At 47.7% G+C, this 13,406-nt stretch overlaps 1 protein-coding gene across 4 annotated transcripts in view; it reads right to left on the bottom strand.

Annotated features, from left to right (window-relative positions):
- sf1 (splicing factor 1) overlaps nt 1–13,406 on the bottom strand; it is a 42,077-nt gene that overhangs the window by 20,817 nt on the left and 7,854 nt on the right. For 3 of the 4 annotated variants that reach the window (XM_070868122.1, XM_070868124.1, XM_070868123.1), the window contains exons 2-3: nt 8,532–8,663; nt 4,399–4,474 (exon numbers count right to left, since the gene is read on the bottom strand). In XM_070868122.1, the coding sequence (XP_070724223.1) occupies nt 4,399–4,474; nt 8,532–8,663 (208 nt within the window). Of the gene's footprint in view, nt 1–4,398; nt 4,475–8,531; nt 8,664–13,406 lie in introns of those variants that run through there. The other variant, XM_070868125.1, reaches the window with a different exon arrangement.

Raw genomic sequence — 13,406 nt, 5'->3', positions numbered from 1 at the left:
ATGAAACGTGAACACATTAAGTGTGTCCAAGTGAAAGGTGGAGTGGGTAAAGTCAGCCTCCATTTCACACCGTCAAATCGATTGGCTCCGAGTTACACCGACGTGTTTGATGGACAGACTGGACATCCAATCAAGAGTGAAAATGAACCCTTTTGGCGGGCGTGCATGTGGATCGCAACTATCTGTGTGCGACGTCGTTGCAACCCCAAGAACTCGAGGCGCCGTTCTTCAACATCTTACTAGTTAACGATTCATCACTGTGTGTGTGGCCGGGCACCGTGGATTGAAGCTCGTGGACAAGCTAAACCTGTGCAGCTTCAGCTAATGGAACCCAAATTTGTTTACTTCAAAACATATTCCGCCCAACTTCTAGTCACTGGCACACGGCAAGGAAGGGAAAGCTGACCAGTGTGGCCTGTGCTAGAAACAGCCAGCAGAGAACGAGTGGTCCCAGCAGCTGTTCCAGGCCATGCCCTCCCTACAAACACTCGGCTTTCAATCCCAACACTCTGGGTTTGCTACATTAGCTTCCACGTCAGATCGAACCACGGACTTCATTAGTGCCCCGTCCCGCCCACATTTAAATAGTGACCCCAAATACGTCATGCTATCGAGGGCGAAGGTTGCTCTATCATCAAGTGCAGACAATAGCTGCAAAGTGTTTAAACTGCTTGGATTCGATTAACCGGCAGTATCACTGAGTGCTCGTTTCCCTCCCTCTGCTACTGAAGGTGCTGCCTCGCTGGGGTTACAGCTCTACGGGCTTGGGTAGCCTGACCTCACCTCACCCAATTGGCCACAGGTCAACGACCATGCTGCGTATTGGCAGGAGGGTCGAGAAAGGGTGTCACAGCCAAGCCTCCTCACCCACAAGCGTCACTGGATAATGATCAGGAGCACCAACCCCAAATGACTCCATCTTCACCCCACCCCCCTCCTCCCTCCCAGGGGTGCTGAGGCCAAGTGCAACATCCCGACTGTCGCTACTTCAGCAGACAAGGTTTTACTCTGGGGGCGTAAGATGGCTCAATATTAACCGCATTCACCCACTAACCTTAGAGCGGGGCAGAGAATTGTGATGAGAGGGGCTTTATTCCCAAAGGTTAGCTTTCGGTCTGTTCTCCTCCAAGCAGCGCCACAGTCCGTGGTGGGTGGGGGGGGGGGGCTACCAATTTTAAAATGTGCAGCGGCAAAGTTACCAGCTCAAACTGCACCCGGCAGAACTGTCGACATTCATTTCTCCCACCCATAGGACGTAGAAAAACCCAAACCAACGTTTACATCTGGCGAGTCCAACTCCCAATTTCTCAGCACAAACCCCAGGGGTGTCACGGGGAGGAAAATAAAGGATCATGCGAGATACTTTGATCTAATTCTTTGCGGGGGGGGGGCGGTGGGGGCTAGCTAAGACAGAAGCCGTTAGACTGCCGCAGTATCCAACGGCGACAATATGTACATTTACACTCGCCGCAGGAATGCCTTCCTACATGGCGAGGGTAGAATTGGTGTTGGCTTCGGTCCATTGTTGCATTAATAATTCCGAAGCCTTCATCAACTTGGTAAGGGGGCAGCTGGAGAGCATGTGTGGCTGCACTGTGCAAACGCGAGGACTCACCAGAGATGGGGCAAGCGAGGGGATTGAACCGCAGATAAAGACTGGGTTCTTTCTAGGATTGGCCGGAAGATGCTGTGACGTCCAAATTGGCCTCTCGGGTGCAAGGCTGGACAAAGACGCAGGCTTTCCGACCATGAAAGCATCACAGACGAGCCTGCTCTCGTCCCGGTCAGAGATCCACGACGCGCACTGGAGCAGGAACACTGACTGACTGACCTAACCCATCCTCCCCCACCCGGCCCAAGCCTCAGAACTTCCCTGCCCGCCCGGCTTGGCAGGAAGTGGTGCATTTGCTCAATGTGGAACTCCTGCATTTAACGAAGGAACCAAACGGAAGGGGCCCAGTCTGTGCCTGTCCCCGGCGAGGAGGGTTTTATCGGTAATACGGGATATACCCTGTGTACCCATGGTGCAACAATCCAGGCCTGAAGCTTGGCTCCGTACTTCCCATTTAGCACCTAAAGAGGTGGGCTGCCGGGACCAGTACCCCATTCAAATGCAACATTATCAAGGGCCGGCATGCAAGAAAGGCAGGTCAGAACAAGAAAGCCCGTTATCCCCCCTCCCTTCATTACGAAAGAAAACAGTTCTTTTGTTACTGGTTATAGAACGTGTTTACAGTTTAACTACAAGGACAGCTGTGGTCACTTCCTAACGGCACAAAGGGCAGCAAACCAAAAAAAAAAAAGAATTGCAGCAAGTTAAGTTAAACGGTCCAACCAAAACCAGTGCCATAAACCACTGAAACTAAAAGAATGTCATTATGGGATTCAAATCGTGACGATGTTGGTTACATGGAAAACAAAACGGTTAAGTAAGCAATGGAGCACAAAATAAAGTTCTGGATTACAGAGAGCGTTTAAAAGGTTCCACGGCAAGTTCCTGCTAACCATGCGCCGATGTAGAGCACGTGCAGTAAGATGCGACTAAACACATTTCAAACTAGATGTCAGGAGAAAAAAAAAAGTCAAGGTTAGGAGGGCCGCCCTCAAGTGTCGTCACGCTTAACAGCACCCCTAACAGGCCAGAGCAAGGATGGTCACAGTCAGATTTGGGGGGGGGGGGGGGGGGAGGAAACGGACGCAGAGCAGCATCTGTCACACACGTGCTCACCATTACTGTGCAGGAATGTCCTGCACCCATTGAACCCTCCGCTCTCCTGATTGGCGTGGATCGTAATTCTCTTGTGCTGGTCGGCTAACTCCGACTGCTGACAGTTCAGCAACGCAATACATTTGCAACCATACTGGTTTTGTTCCCAATGCAAGTCAGTCTATAAAGCCTATAAAGGGACGCTCTTTCTCTTTCTCTCTCCCTCTCCCTCTCCCTCTCCCTCTCTTCCCCTTCTCCTCCTCCCCCCCCCCCCCCCCCCCCCAGCTTATAAAGGGACACCGCCACCGCCCCCCCCACGTGGTGGAATTAAATGAGCAGCTCACATTAGTCTGCTGTTGAACAAGAAGTTACAGGATGAACAGGCTGGGTCTCTTTTCTCTTGCAAAGAGAAGGCGGAGGGGTGACCTAATAGAGGTCTTTAAAACGATGAAAGGTTTTGAGAGTGGATACAGAGAGAATGTTCCCACTTGTGGGGAAGACCAGAACTAGGGGCCATCAATATAAGATCGTCAACAAGAAATCCAATGGGGAATTAAGAAAGTTCTTTACCCAGAGAGCGGTGAGAATGTGGAACTCTTTGCCACAGGGAGGGGTTGAAGCGAATACTATCGATGCATTTAAGGGGAGGCTAGACAAGCATGATGGAGAAGGGAATAGAGGGTTATGCTGATAAGATTTAGATGAGGAAAGACGGGAGGAGGCTCGAACTCCGGCATGGACTGGTTGGGCCGAATGACCTGTTTCTGTGTCGTATACCCTGTTTAATAATCCAACGCCAGTTCCCTGGAAGTTTGGAGAGGACTCTGTCCTGTTGGAGAATTCTGAACTGACAAGACTTAACCAGCTGGGATAAATCGGAACGACCGGTATCACTGAGGCCTAAAGCCAGACGACTGCAAACTCTACCACCCGGAGGCAAAGGCAGACTCGATTACTTCCCTTTCAGGTAGCGTGTCAACATTCCCCTGCTTTCTTTGTTTTAAACACCGGGGGCTCAGTTACTTCAAACACAGCAGGGGCTGCAAAGGAAAGAGACGCAAGGGGGGCCTGAAGCGGAGCGGCTGGTGGGGGGAGTGGAAACCTGGGACAAGTGACGGCCGCACAGGGGCAGGGCGGGGTGGAGGGAAAAAGGTGAAGCAAGGGAGGTCGACCCTCACATATCCTACACAAATCACGCAAGGAGGAGATTGGAGTTCCCAGTTAAAAAAAGCACTTGTGCACACAGCCCTTGGCCTCAACCACAGCAGCCAATGCATTAATTGCTGTATTGGCCAAACACCATGCCAGGAAAGCCAGCATTAGCCCGCAAGAGGCTACCAGATTTTGACTGACTGGTTGCTAACGATCTCAGCTTGTTGCTAAACCACCCCTCCTCTAAAGAACGAAACAAAAAAAAACATGACCTTAAGACCACAGCTGTCCCCTATTCCAATTCATTAAAAAAAATATGTATATATATATATATTAAAACTTTTAACCTCAAAAGAGAAATAAATTATGTAAAGGCGACCATTTCCATTCCTGTACTGAAAACAGCGTCAGGTAAAGGATACCATAATTGAGAGATTAACCATTCCAATAAAACCAACATCACACGTTTTTCTTATGCGATGACACCAAGTATTGAAAAGGAAAATTGTTACTGTCAGTTGGTTTAAAACTTTCCCAACCTGTCCTCAGGGTTTGGGGGGATACCAAGGTCTCCGGTACGCAGTTTGCGAGTCAGGTCTTCAATCTGTAGTTGCACTGGAAGAAACCAGGTTAGGAAAAAAAGGACGGAAAAGAAAAGTTACATAAATTCTCAAATGGTTATCAACACACAGCACGGAGCTTGGAGACAACAGTGCAATCAACGTTTCAACTGGCATGAACATTTGTCACAAGATAAAAAAACAAGAAATGAGGCATTTCAGTAATGAAATTTAAGAGACGACTTTTGCCCAAGTTGCAACACAATCCTAACACAGGGTACTGTTAAATCACGAGCTCTAACAGCGGCAATACACAGCAACATTACAAGTAAACGCCATATTAGGGTTGCCACAATACAAAAACACTTTAGCTCAAAGTATAATATTTAATTTAAGGAAGTTGCTTCGGCACTCCTCCAGGGCTGGAAGAATTGTTTTGAATTCAGTTAGGATTGGTTAAAGAAATCAAGTCCCCTCTCTCCAATCACGATTAAGGGCCACCATTAAAAAAGGACAATTTATTTTCCAGCTGCACTTTCCCAAAATGGCTCAGCAAGTAGTATACAAAGGTCTCAGTTGGGAGACATTTGCATCCCGGGGACACAAGCCAGCCCGACAATGTAGTATTTTATAAATCAAAAGCAGGCAGCACACGCGAAGCATCTGATCAAACTGGGACAATCAGACGCACTGCAGGCCGTGCAGGTCGCGGACTGACGGCAGCAATCCAGTCGGCATTCGGGGCCACATGACACTTCCAGCCCCGGCGCTCACATCATCCGCTCATTAAACACTTTTGGGTCATCTGTGGCGGAAGCTGCCAATTTAACAATTTAACCGCTAAGAGTTTAAACCTGGTAGTCACACAGTGCGTTCGTCGAAGCAGACAAAATAAAACTGGGAAAAGCTTTACAGGGAGAGAGATTTGATTTTCTGGGGGAGTGCTACAAACCCAATCAATCAAATCTCTTCAAAAACTTCTCAACCGTGGCTGGATAATGCTCAACTGCTACACAACACAGGACTGATTCATTCCCCTCGCTCACAGTTTTCACGTGGAGAGGAACACTTCAGTGCACAAGTTAACTGGGGGGGGGGGAGGCAGTTACTAGTAAGCTAACTGGTTCCTTGCGAATCTTCTCTGTACAGTACAGGTACAGAGAGACAGACGGCACAGGGCTGTGGTGGAATATATACACATACACACACACACCGCACCCATAAAGGTTCGTCACAGAGAGTCCGTAATCACAGCGACTAGTGAAATAACACCAGCGGTTACTGTGGGGAGTTATCCCTCCAGTACTCACCCGGGCGCTTTCACGTACAGGTCTAGACAGCACGCCACCAAGCAATTCAATTGCGACGGGCAAGGGAGGAATGGCGCAGTGGTGCCTGATCCCAGTCACTGATATCTCCTTACCAGCGGAGATCCCTGATCGAGCAGGAATGTGAGCCGTGGCTAGCTTTTCCTCTCCACACTGCCGGTTCTCCAGCAGCGACCAAACCCAAGTACAGACTCTCACTCCCCAGGTGGATGGTAATCGGCCAACAGTCGTGTAATAAAACAGAGATACTGCAATACCAGTACCAAAGGTAGAACAGTTACTCAATTACATTTCAGGATCAAAAGAGGAGCATTTTAGTCTACGGAGGTTAACAAACAAACACCAAATGTTTACTAGACATCTTATTTTGCACAGGTTGTTCTATTTGTGAAACAGCATCAGCAGACTTAGCAATGGCCACTATCCAGCCCACTTGAGCATCAACCTCTGGAGGTGAGCAGATTATAATAAGGACACTCTGCACAACTTTCCAGCTAACACACACACTGCCATCTTACAAAGCTGCGGCAATAAACCTTCCGTCTGGTGCAGATCTCCTGGCTCAAGGGTACGACCACGATGGTGGCAGGGTGATTACTGGTCAGAATTTACAGCATGGCTGTTCAGAAGCAGGTATTGGGCAGAGAAAGGGGAATGGGAGCGATCAGTTAAACTTTGCAAGTGAATGCAAACCAATGATCGGATCAACTCAGCATTTGCACGAACACAAATTATAATCCGGGGTGGGGGGGTCACATTATCAGCGCTATGTTCGAATGAATACCCACTTCTTTCTTCAAAAAGAATTGGGGCCCCAAGTGGAAATTCCACAGATCCAAAAGAAATGACGGATACCCAGAATCAGTGAACGTGGAACGAGGCCAAGGTAAACGGCCTCCTCTGGCATTGCTGCATTTACATGGCTCTGTTGGGAAAATTTCACATGAATAAAGGCCATCCCGGTTTCCTGCTGGAACGAAGGGAGCGCACGCACAGCTTTACGTCGGCAGCTTCCCAAACGTCCTCGGCGGGGCCTTGGGTTTGCCTCGCTGGCACACAGACACCCAACGAAAAGGCTGAATGTCAGCGATACGAAACGGGGGTCATTCTAAAACAAGTGGCTCGTGTCGGCTGGGGGAACAGTGCAGAGTACAGTCGAGCAACAAACGCACAAAAGGTTCACCCACAAACAGCCGTGTAACACTGCATTTTCTACAGGCTGAGTTTTCAAACTGTTTGACTGCTGGACAAAGCTTTGTAAGATGGCGAACGCAGGGTTTTATTGGAAGGCAGGAGTGGGGGGGGTATCTTGTTCAAGACCTCCCAGACCTTTGGGATATGCCAATTAACACCCAGTTCGGTTGAAGGATGATTAGGAAGCGAATCCTTTCAACAATAATGTGCAATGAAAAAAAGAATGAAATTGTCAACGTAGTACCACAGCGAAACACCACAGGAGCAATTAGTACTGTCTACTAAACCGTTTGAAGCTCAAGTAGAGATTGATAGTCACCCTGAATGTTTAACATTACACTTCCATTTTATAAAGAGAAACTTAAGGCAATACATTCATATCAAATCATTAGGCAAAGAGCTGGATAGTTAACGTTTGTTGGAGTCTCACCTCCTTCAAATCTTAGACCCATTATCAAGGATTCACCTGTGCATTCGGAAGTGAAAGAGATCATGCAAGCAGGTACAAGTCCACACAAAACTGTAACCAGACGAAAGGCCAAACAAGCCCAAACTTTTTAATAATGATCTCTTATTAAATGGAAAGGTGGGTGGGGGAGGAGAAATTCCTTTAAGAAAATTTCAATAACATAACATTCACTAGTGAAACTGTTTAGATACATCGATTGTTGTTAAACGACTGCCTGCACTGGGAGATGTATTTGGCCAAGTACCCAGTGCTTACAACAATAGACCTCGAGGCACAGAGGATTGTAAGGCTGCCGATGAACTTGACCTGCCAATTCAGGATGCGCTTTTCTGCCTTCCAGCTCCCAAAGCACTTTGGACGTGCTGGTGGACTGCCCGATAAACCTCTCGATGGGCCGCTCAAGAGTCTGCCTTCGGCGTTTGGGTAAACACCAGTTTTTAAAATCAAACCCCGATGACGTGCACCACACTCAATCTGCGCTAAGGAGACCCCTGCCCTCGTGCAGCGTTGTCACTAGGCTCCTTGGTACCAAGACTGCAGGACAGGACAACTCAATGCCCGCCGAGTTCCCATGTTCTCAATTCATCCCCCAGCCCTCTCCCGCCAGTGACTGGTACTCATCAACGCTCCGCCCTGGTGTGAAATACCTCAGGAATGCCCTCTCCGAGGTTTGGGGCAGACGTTAATCTTAAAATTGTTGTGCATTACCCCTCAAGTTCCACTGGCCGTCTCTCACAACCCCATGGTTAAAGTTTGCCAAGACCCTAGTGACAACACTTTGGCTGGATCAAACAGAAAGGAGCACAGAATCTAAATTCATTTGCAAAGTGACATTAAAAAATATCCTGTTCCAACATCTGTAAAAGCAGAAGCCATGAGCGTAAAAATGAGAAGGCAACTGTTTGGTAAAAGCTCACCAAGTTAAAACTAATTATTGTGGCATCCCCAATATATTCAATAACTTAACAGTGAGATTAAAGCAAATACATCGCAACTTTTAAAAGTTTTGCACATGAACATTTGTAATACATGCCTCTCTAAGATGATGATACTATTTTTTTGTTAAGACGTGGATTATATATGAGACAGTAAATTGGCAGCAGAGCAGTAAGAATCCTTACCGATATAAGCACGCTCCTGCTCCCGGGTCAGACCTGGTGGGATCACAGTCGGCATGCCCGGGATCACCGTCTTCTGATCCGACGTCTCGCTGCTCCAGCGACTCCTCTTCCTCCTCTTCTGCCCAAAGTCATCTGAAACAACAAGGAGAACCGAGCGTCAGAACACAGAGCTGGCACAGCGCTCGACCATCGGGAGAACATGCGCGCAGAGAGAGACAGAGAGGGAACAAAGGCCTTGCAACGCTGGCAGAAATTGTCCAAGCAAACACACAACACATAATAAGAGCAGGACTCGGCCATTTGGCACCTCGAGCCTGCTCTGCCATTCAATATCATGGACTCAGTTCCACTTCCCCGCCCGCTCCCCACAACCCTCATCATTCAAAAATCTGTCTGTCTCCGCCTTAAATCCATTCAATGACCCAGCCTCCACAGCTCTCTGAGGCAGTGAATTCCACAGATTTACAACCCTTTGATAAGAAATTCCTCCTCATCTGTTTTAAATGGGCGGCCTCTTATTCTAAGACCATGCCCCCTAGTTCTAGTCTCCCCCGTCAGTGGAAACATCCTCTCTGCATCCACCTTGTCAAGCCCCCTCAAAATCTGATACATTTCGATAAGATCACCTCTCATTCTTCTAAACTCCAATGAGTAGAGGCCCAACCTACTCAACCTTTCCTCATAAATCAACCCCCTCATCTCCGGAATCAACCAAGTGAACCTTCTCTGAACTGCCTTCAAAGCAAGTATATCCTTTCGTAAATACGGAGACCAAAACTGCACACAGTACTCCAGGTGTGGCCTCACCAATACCCTGTATAACTGTAGCAAGATTTCCCTGCTTTTATACTCCATCCCCTTTGCAATAAAGGCCAAGATACCATTAGCCTTCCTGATCACTTGCTGTACCTGCATACTATCCCTTTGTGTTTCATGCACAAGTACCCCCAGGTCCCGCTGTACTGCAGCACTTTGTAATTTTTCACCATTTAAGTAATAACTTGCTTTTTTATTTTTCCTGCCAAAGTGGATAACCTCACACTTTCCCACATTATACTCCATCTGCCAAATTTGTGCCCACTCACTTAGTCTGTCTATATCCCTTTGCAGATTTTTTTGTGTCCTCCTCAACTTGTTTTCCATCATTGTATCAGCAAACTTGGCTACATTACACTCGGTCCCTTCATCCAAGTTATTAATATAGATTGTAAACAGCTGAGGCCCCAGCACTGATCCCTGAGGCACCCCACTAGTCACTGTTTGCCAACCGGAAATTACCCATTTATCCCGACTCTGTTTTCTGTTAGTTGGCCAATCCTCTATCCATGATAATATATTACCCCCAACCCCATGAACTTTTATCTTGTGCAGTAATGTGGCACCTTAGCGAATGCCGGATCGGACGCAAATCTGCCAAGTCTTCTTTGGGGTTGAGACACAACTAAACTCATTGAAAAAGCCGACGCTCTCGCCCCTGCTGCTCAATCTCCTGTAGCAGAATCTCTTTATTCACGAGATTATGCACAATTCTACATTCAACGTCACTGTAATCTTAGTGACAACAATGTGACGGGTACGAAATAGAAGAGGTCACCTTACCCACTTATAGCCAAGTGACGGAGAGGCTCCCCAACACTCGCTCACCCAAACACCTTAGTTTCTCATCAATAAAAGTTCCAAGATTCAATAGCTGGGGGTTAATTCCTAGAGTTTTAAATCGGTTCCTAATATACTATTTCCCATTTCCAATTCACCGTCCTTTCCATAATAACCCTGTAAAATGTCTCAGTACATAAATTTAAACCACCAGTAGCTGTGATGCAACATGTACTCATGTGCAGTCCAGTAAATGCATTTCACAATATTCAGCCAACTGGAAGTTCAACACACACACAGCCAGAAGGAAGGCCTCCCACAGATTTGCAGAAACAAGCTTAGTGTGTGGCAAGATTAATAGTTACAATTATTTCATACATTTCTCTAATACACAGAAAGAAGCAACCCAGCCCACTGTACTGTGACTGTTACTCTGTAACCCAACCCAATTCCCCATTGTCCTGAATTCACATCGGTCGTACAGCAGGGGACCATTCAAACAGTCGGACAACTGCACATCTGCAGGACTGACAGAGATGCCTGCACCGTGTTTGGGACTTTGCTAGTCAGACTGTGGATCGCCCCAGATATTGGGACAGCCACGATGTTGTTACCAAGATTATTTAGCACATTGGAGGTGGGGGAAGACGACGGCACACAAGGCGAGACATTACTTGTACAACTCAAAATACTCCGACACAACCCAAATTTGGGAGCATAAAATTAGGAAGCTCCCAGTAATGCTGCATGCTTCTCACAGCTCCAGTGGACATACAGGGTACAGGTTAAACCTACCTTATCCAGAGCCCTCAGGACCTGGCCTGTTCTGGATAAGGGATTTTTCCGGACGAGGGATGGTCACGTTAAATTGGATGGTACAGATACTGAGCAAGGGGATATCGTGGGCTGGCTGGCTGGCTTGGGGCTGGGAGTGCGGCAGAGAGATCATGGAGGGGGGGGTGGTGGATCGCGGTGTCACGCCAGCGATTACGGGAGTCAACAGCGAGTATGGACTTCAATTTGCTCAAGTCGGAGTTCTGCGCATGCGCCACCTGGTGGCCGGGAATGGTTCCGGACGAGGGGGTTCTGGATAAAGGAGGTCCAATCTGGAATAGGAAAATTCCACAAGCCCGTCACTGCAATCTATCAAATGTTGGGCTGATATCAAACAAGGCACAGCCTGAACAATTCTGACTCCAGAGGTCAGGAGCAGAATTCTCTCGACATGGGTCTTCCTCCTCTGGACACACACACAAGCGCCCCATTTATAATACACCATTGCCTCCAGAGCCAGCTCTAATGTAAAAGGAAGAACCCACCCACGACTTTACCCGACAAATCTTGGTTACTGAAGGCAGCAGGAGGCACGGAAAACAGTCTTCCGATGTCAAAGGGCGGCCAAAGAACGTGTTATTCCTTTAAACCGACCAATCCAAACAGTGCAGTAAGGAAACCAACTCGCATTCACAAGGCTACCTTATACTATTTCTCCAGCTATGCAAACTACGAAGGTTTCTTGGCCTTTACTTCAACTCTGGAGCACACAAGGGAGTCTGCACATTGTGTACAGAACTCGGAACAAGTGGTTAGAGAATGGTGTGACGGTGGGCAGCTCCAGGTCACTGAAGCTCGCCGTGATTGCAGCCCTACTGGGAATCCATAAGCAAGATGGTAACACATGAACTACATCAGGCACCCAGCCCGTTAAAACATTGAGAAATGATCTAAAAACTATTCTGGACACAGCAAATGAATAAGCCTGAAAAAGCCAGTCATTTTCTGCCCTCTCCCTCGGGCAGATGCCACCCTCCACCCAATGAGTACGTGACCAGTGGTCCTTATCTGTGGTGAGCAGTGGCCTTAAGGGGACAGGCCATGTCAAGTCAAACAGTTTCACCTTATCCTCACCCCACGGCCCTGACCTGCACAGATCAGCAGCAGGTCGGGACCTTCAAAGGAGCAGCACCACTTCAAGGTACAGCGCATGCTGGAGAGCGATGGCTGTGAAGAGGGCGACTGGATTGAACGTCACCAAGGTCCAGGTCGCTGATTGGCACGCGGGGAGCTCCAGCAGGAACGGCGAGTGATCGTGGAGCGATGTGATCGGGGCCCAGGGGCAGCACGGCCCAGCCCACACTGCGATATGTGCACGCACTGGGTCCGTGCAGCAGAGCTGGTCTCCAGTCGTCCTGGTTAACGCTTGCCACTGGACTAAGACTTAGCTCTGTCAAGCCCGTGTGGTGGCTGGTGTGCAATGGCCACCCCACGTTAAAAATATCCACGCACAGGCATCTTCCACCCTTCAGGATGTAGTTTGGGATCTGGAATATTCGGTCCTTTATTGAAGCATCTGTGAACTCATCCTTTTTTTGGCTTGAAAGCAAGATGATGACGACACCCTGACCACCTAGCACGTCACAGGGGATACGGCAAGAGTGATTTTCAGGCAGAATCTCAGGGCTGAGGAAATGGTTGGAAACCAAGAATCATAGAATAGAACCAAAGAACTTTACAGTACAGAAGGAGGCCATTTGGCACATCGTGTCCGTGCCAGCCGACCAAGAGCTACCCGGCCTAATCCCACTTTCCCGCTCTGGGTCCGTAGCCCTGTAGGTTACGGCACTTCAGGTGCACATCCAAGTACTGTTTAAATGTGGTGAGGGTTTCTGCCTCTACCCCCCTTTCAGGCAGTGAGTAGCATGACCACTTCTTTTGGAATGAATTTTTTTTTGTGGGCGTGGGGGGAGATATTTGCATTTTAAAGTTGGGTTTTCCACATCCTTCCATGAGTTGATGGAGGGTGTGTGCACACATGCAGGACGGAGGGTAAATACACACACACAGAATAGAGGAGATATATACACACATAAAGAGGATATTTAGACCAACACACACACACACAGAGGATAGATATTATATATATAAAAAATATATATATATATATAACAGAAGAGGACATATTTTATATATATAACATATATAACAGAAGAGGATATATTTTATATATATATAATATATATACACAAAGACTTTTAAAAAAGGGAGAGAGAAAACAGGGAATTATAGACCAGTTAGCCTGACATCGGTAGTGGGTAAAATGATGGAATCAATTATTAAGGATGTCATAGCAGTGCATTTGGAAAGAGGTGACATGATAGGTCCAAGTCAGCATGGATTTGTGAAAGGGAAATCATGCTTGACAAATCTTCTGGAATTCTTTGAGGATGTTTCCAGTCGAGTGGACAAGGGAGAACCAGTTGATGTGGTATATTTGGACTT

This window comes from Pristiophorus japonicus, chromosome 27 (genome assembly GCF_044704955.1).
Source record: "Pristiophorus japonicus isolate sPriJap1 chromosome 27, sPriJap1.hap1, whole genome shotgun sequence".
Classification (NCBI taxonomy): Eukaryota; Metazoa; Chordata; class Chondrichthyes; family Pristiophoridae; genus Pristiophorus; species Pristiophorus japonicus.
This window is presented reverse-complemented; position numbering and strand designations above follow the sequence as displayed.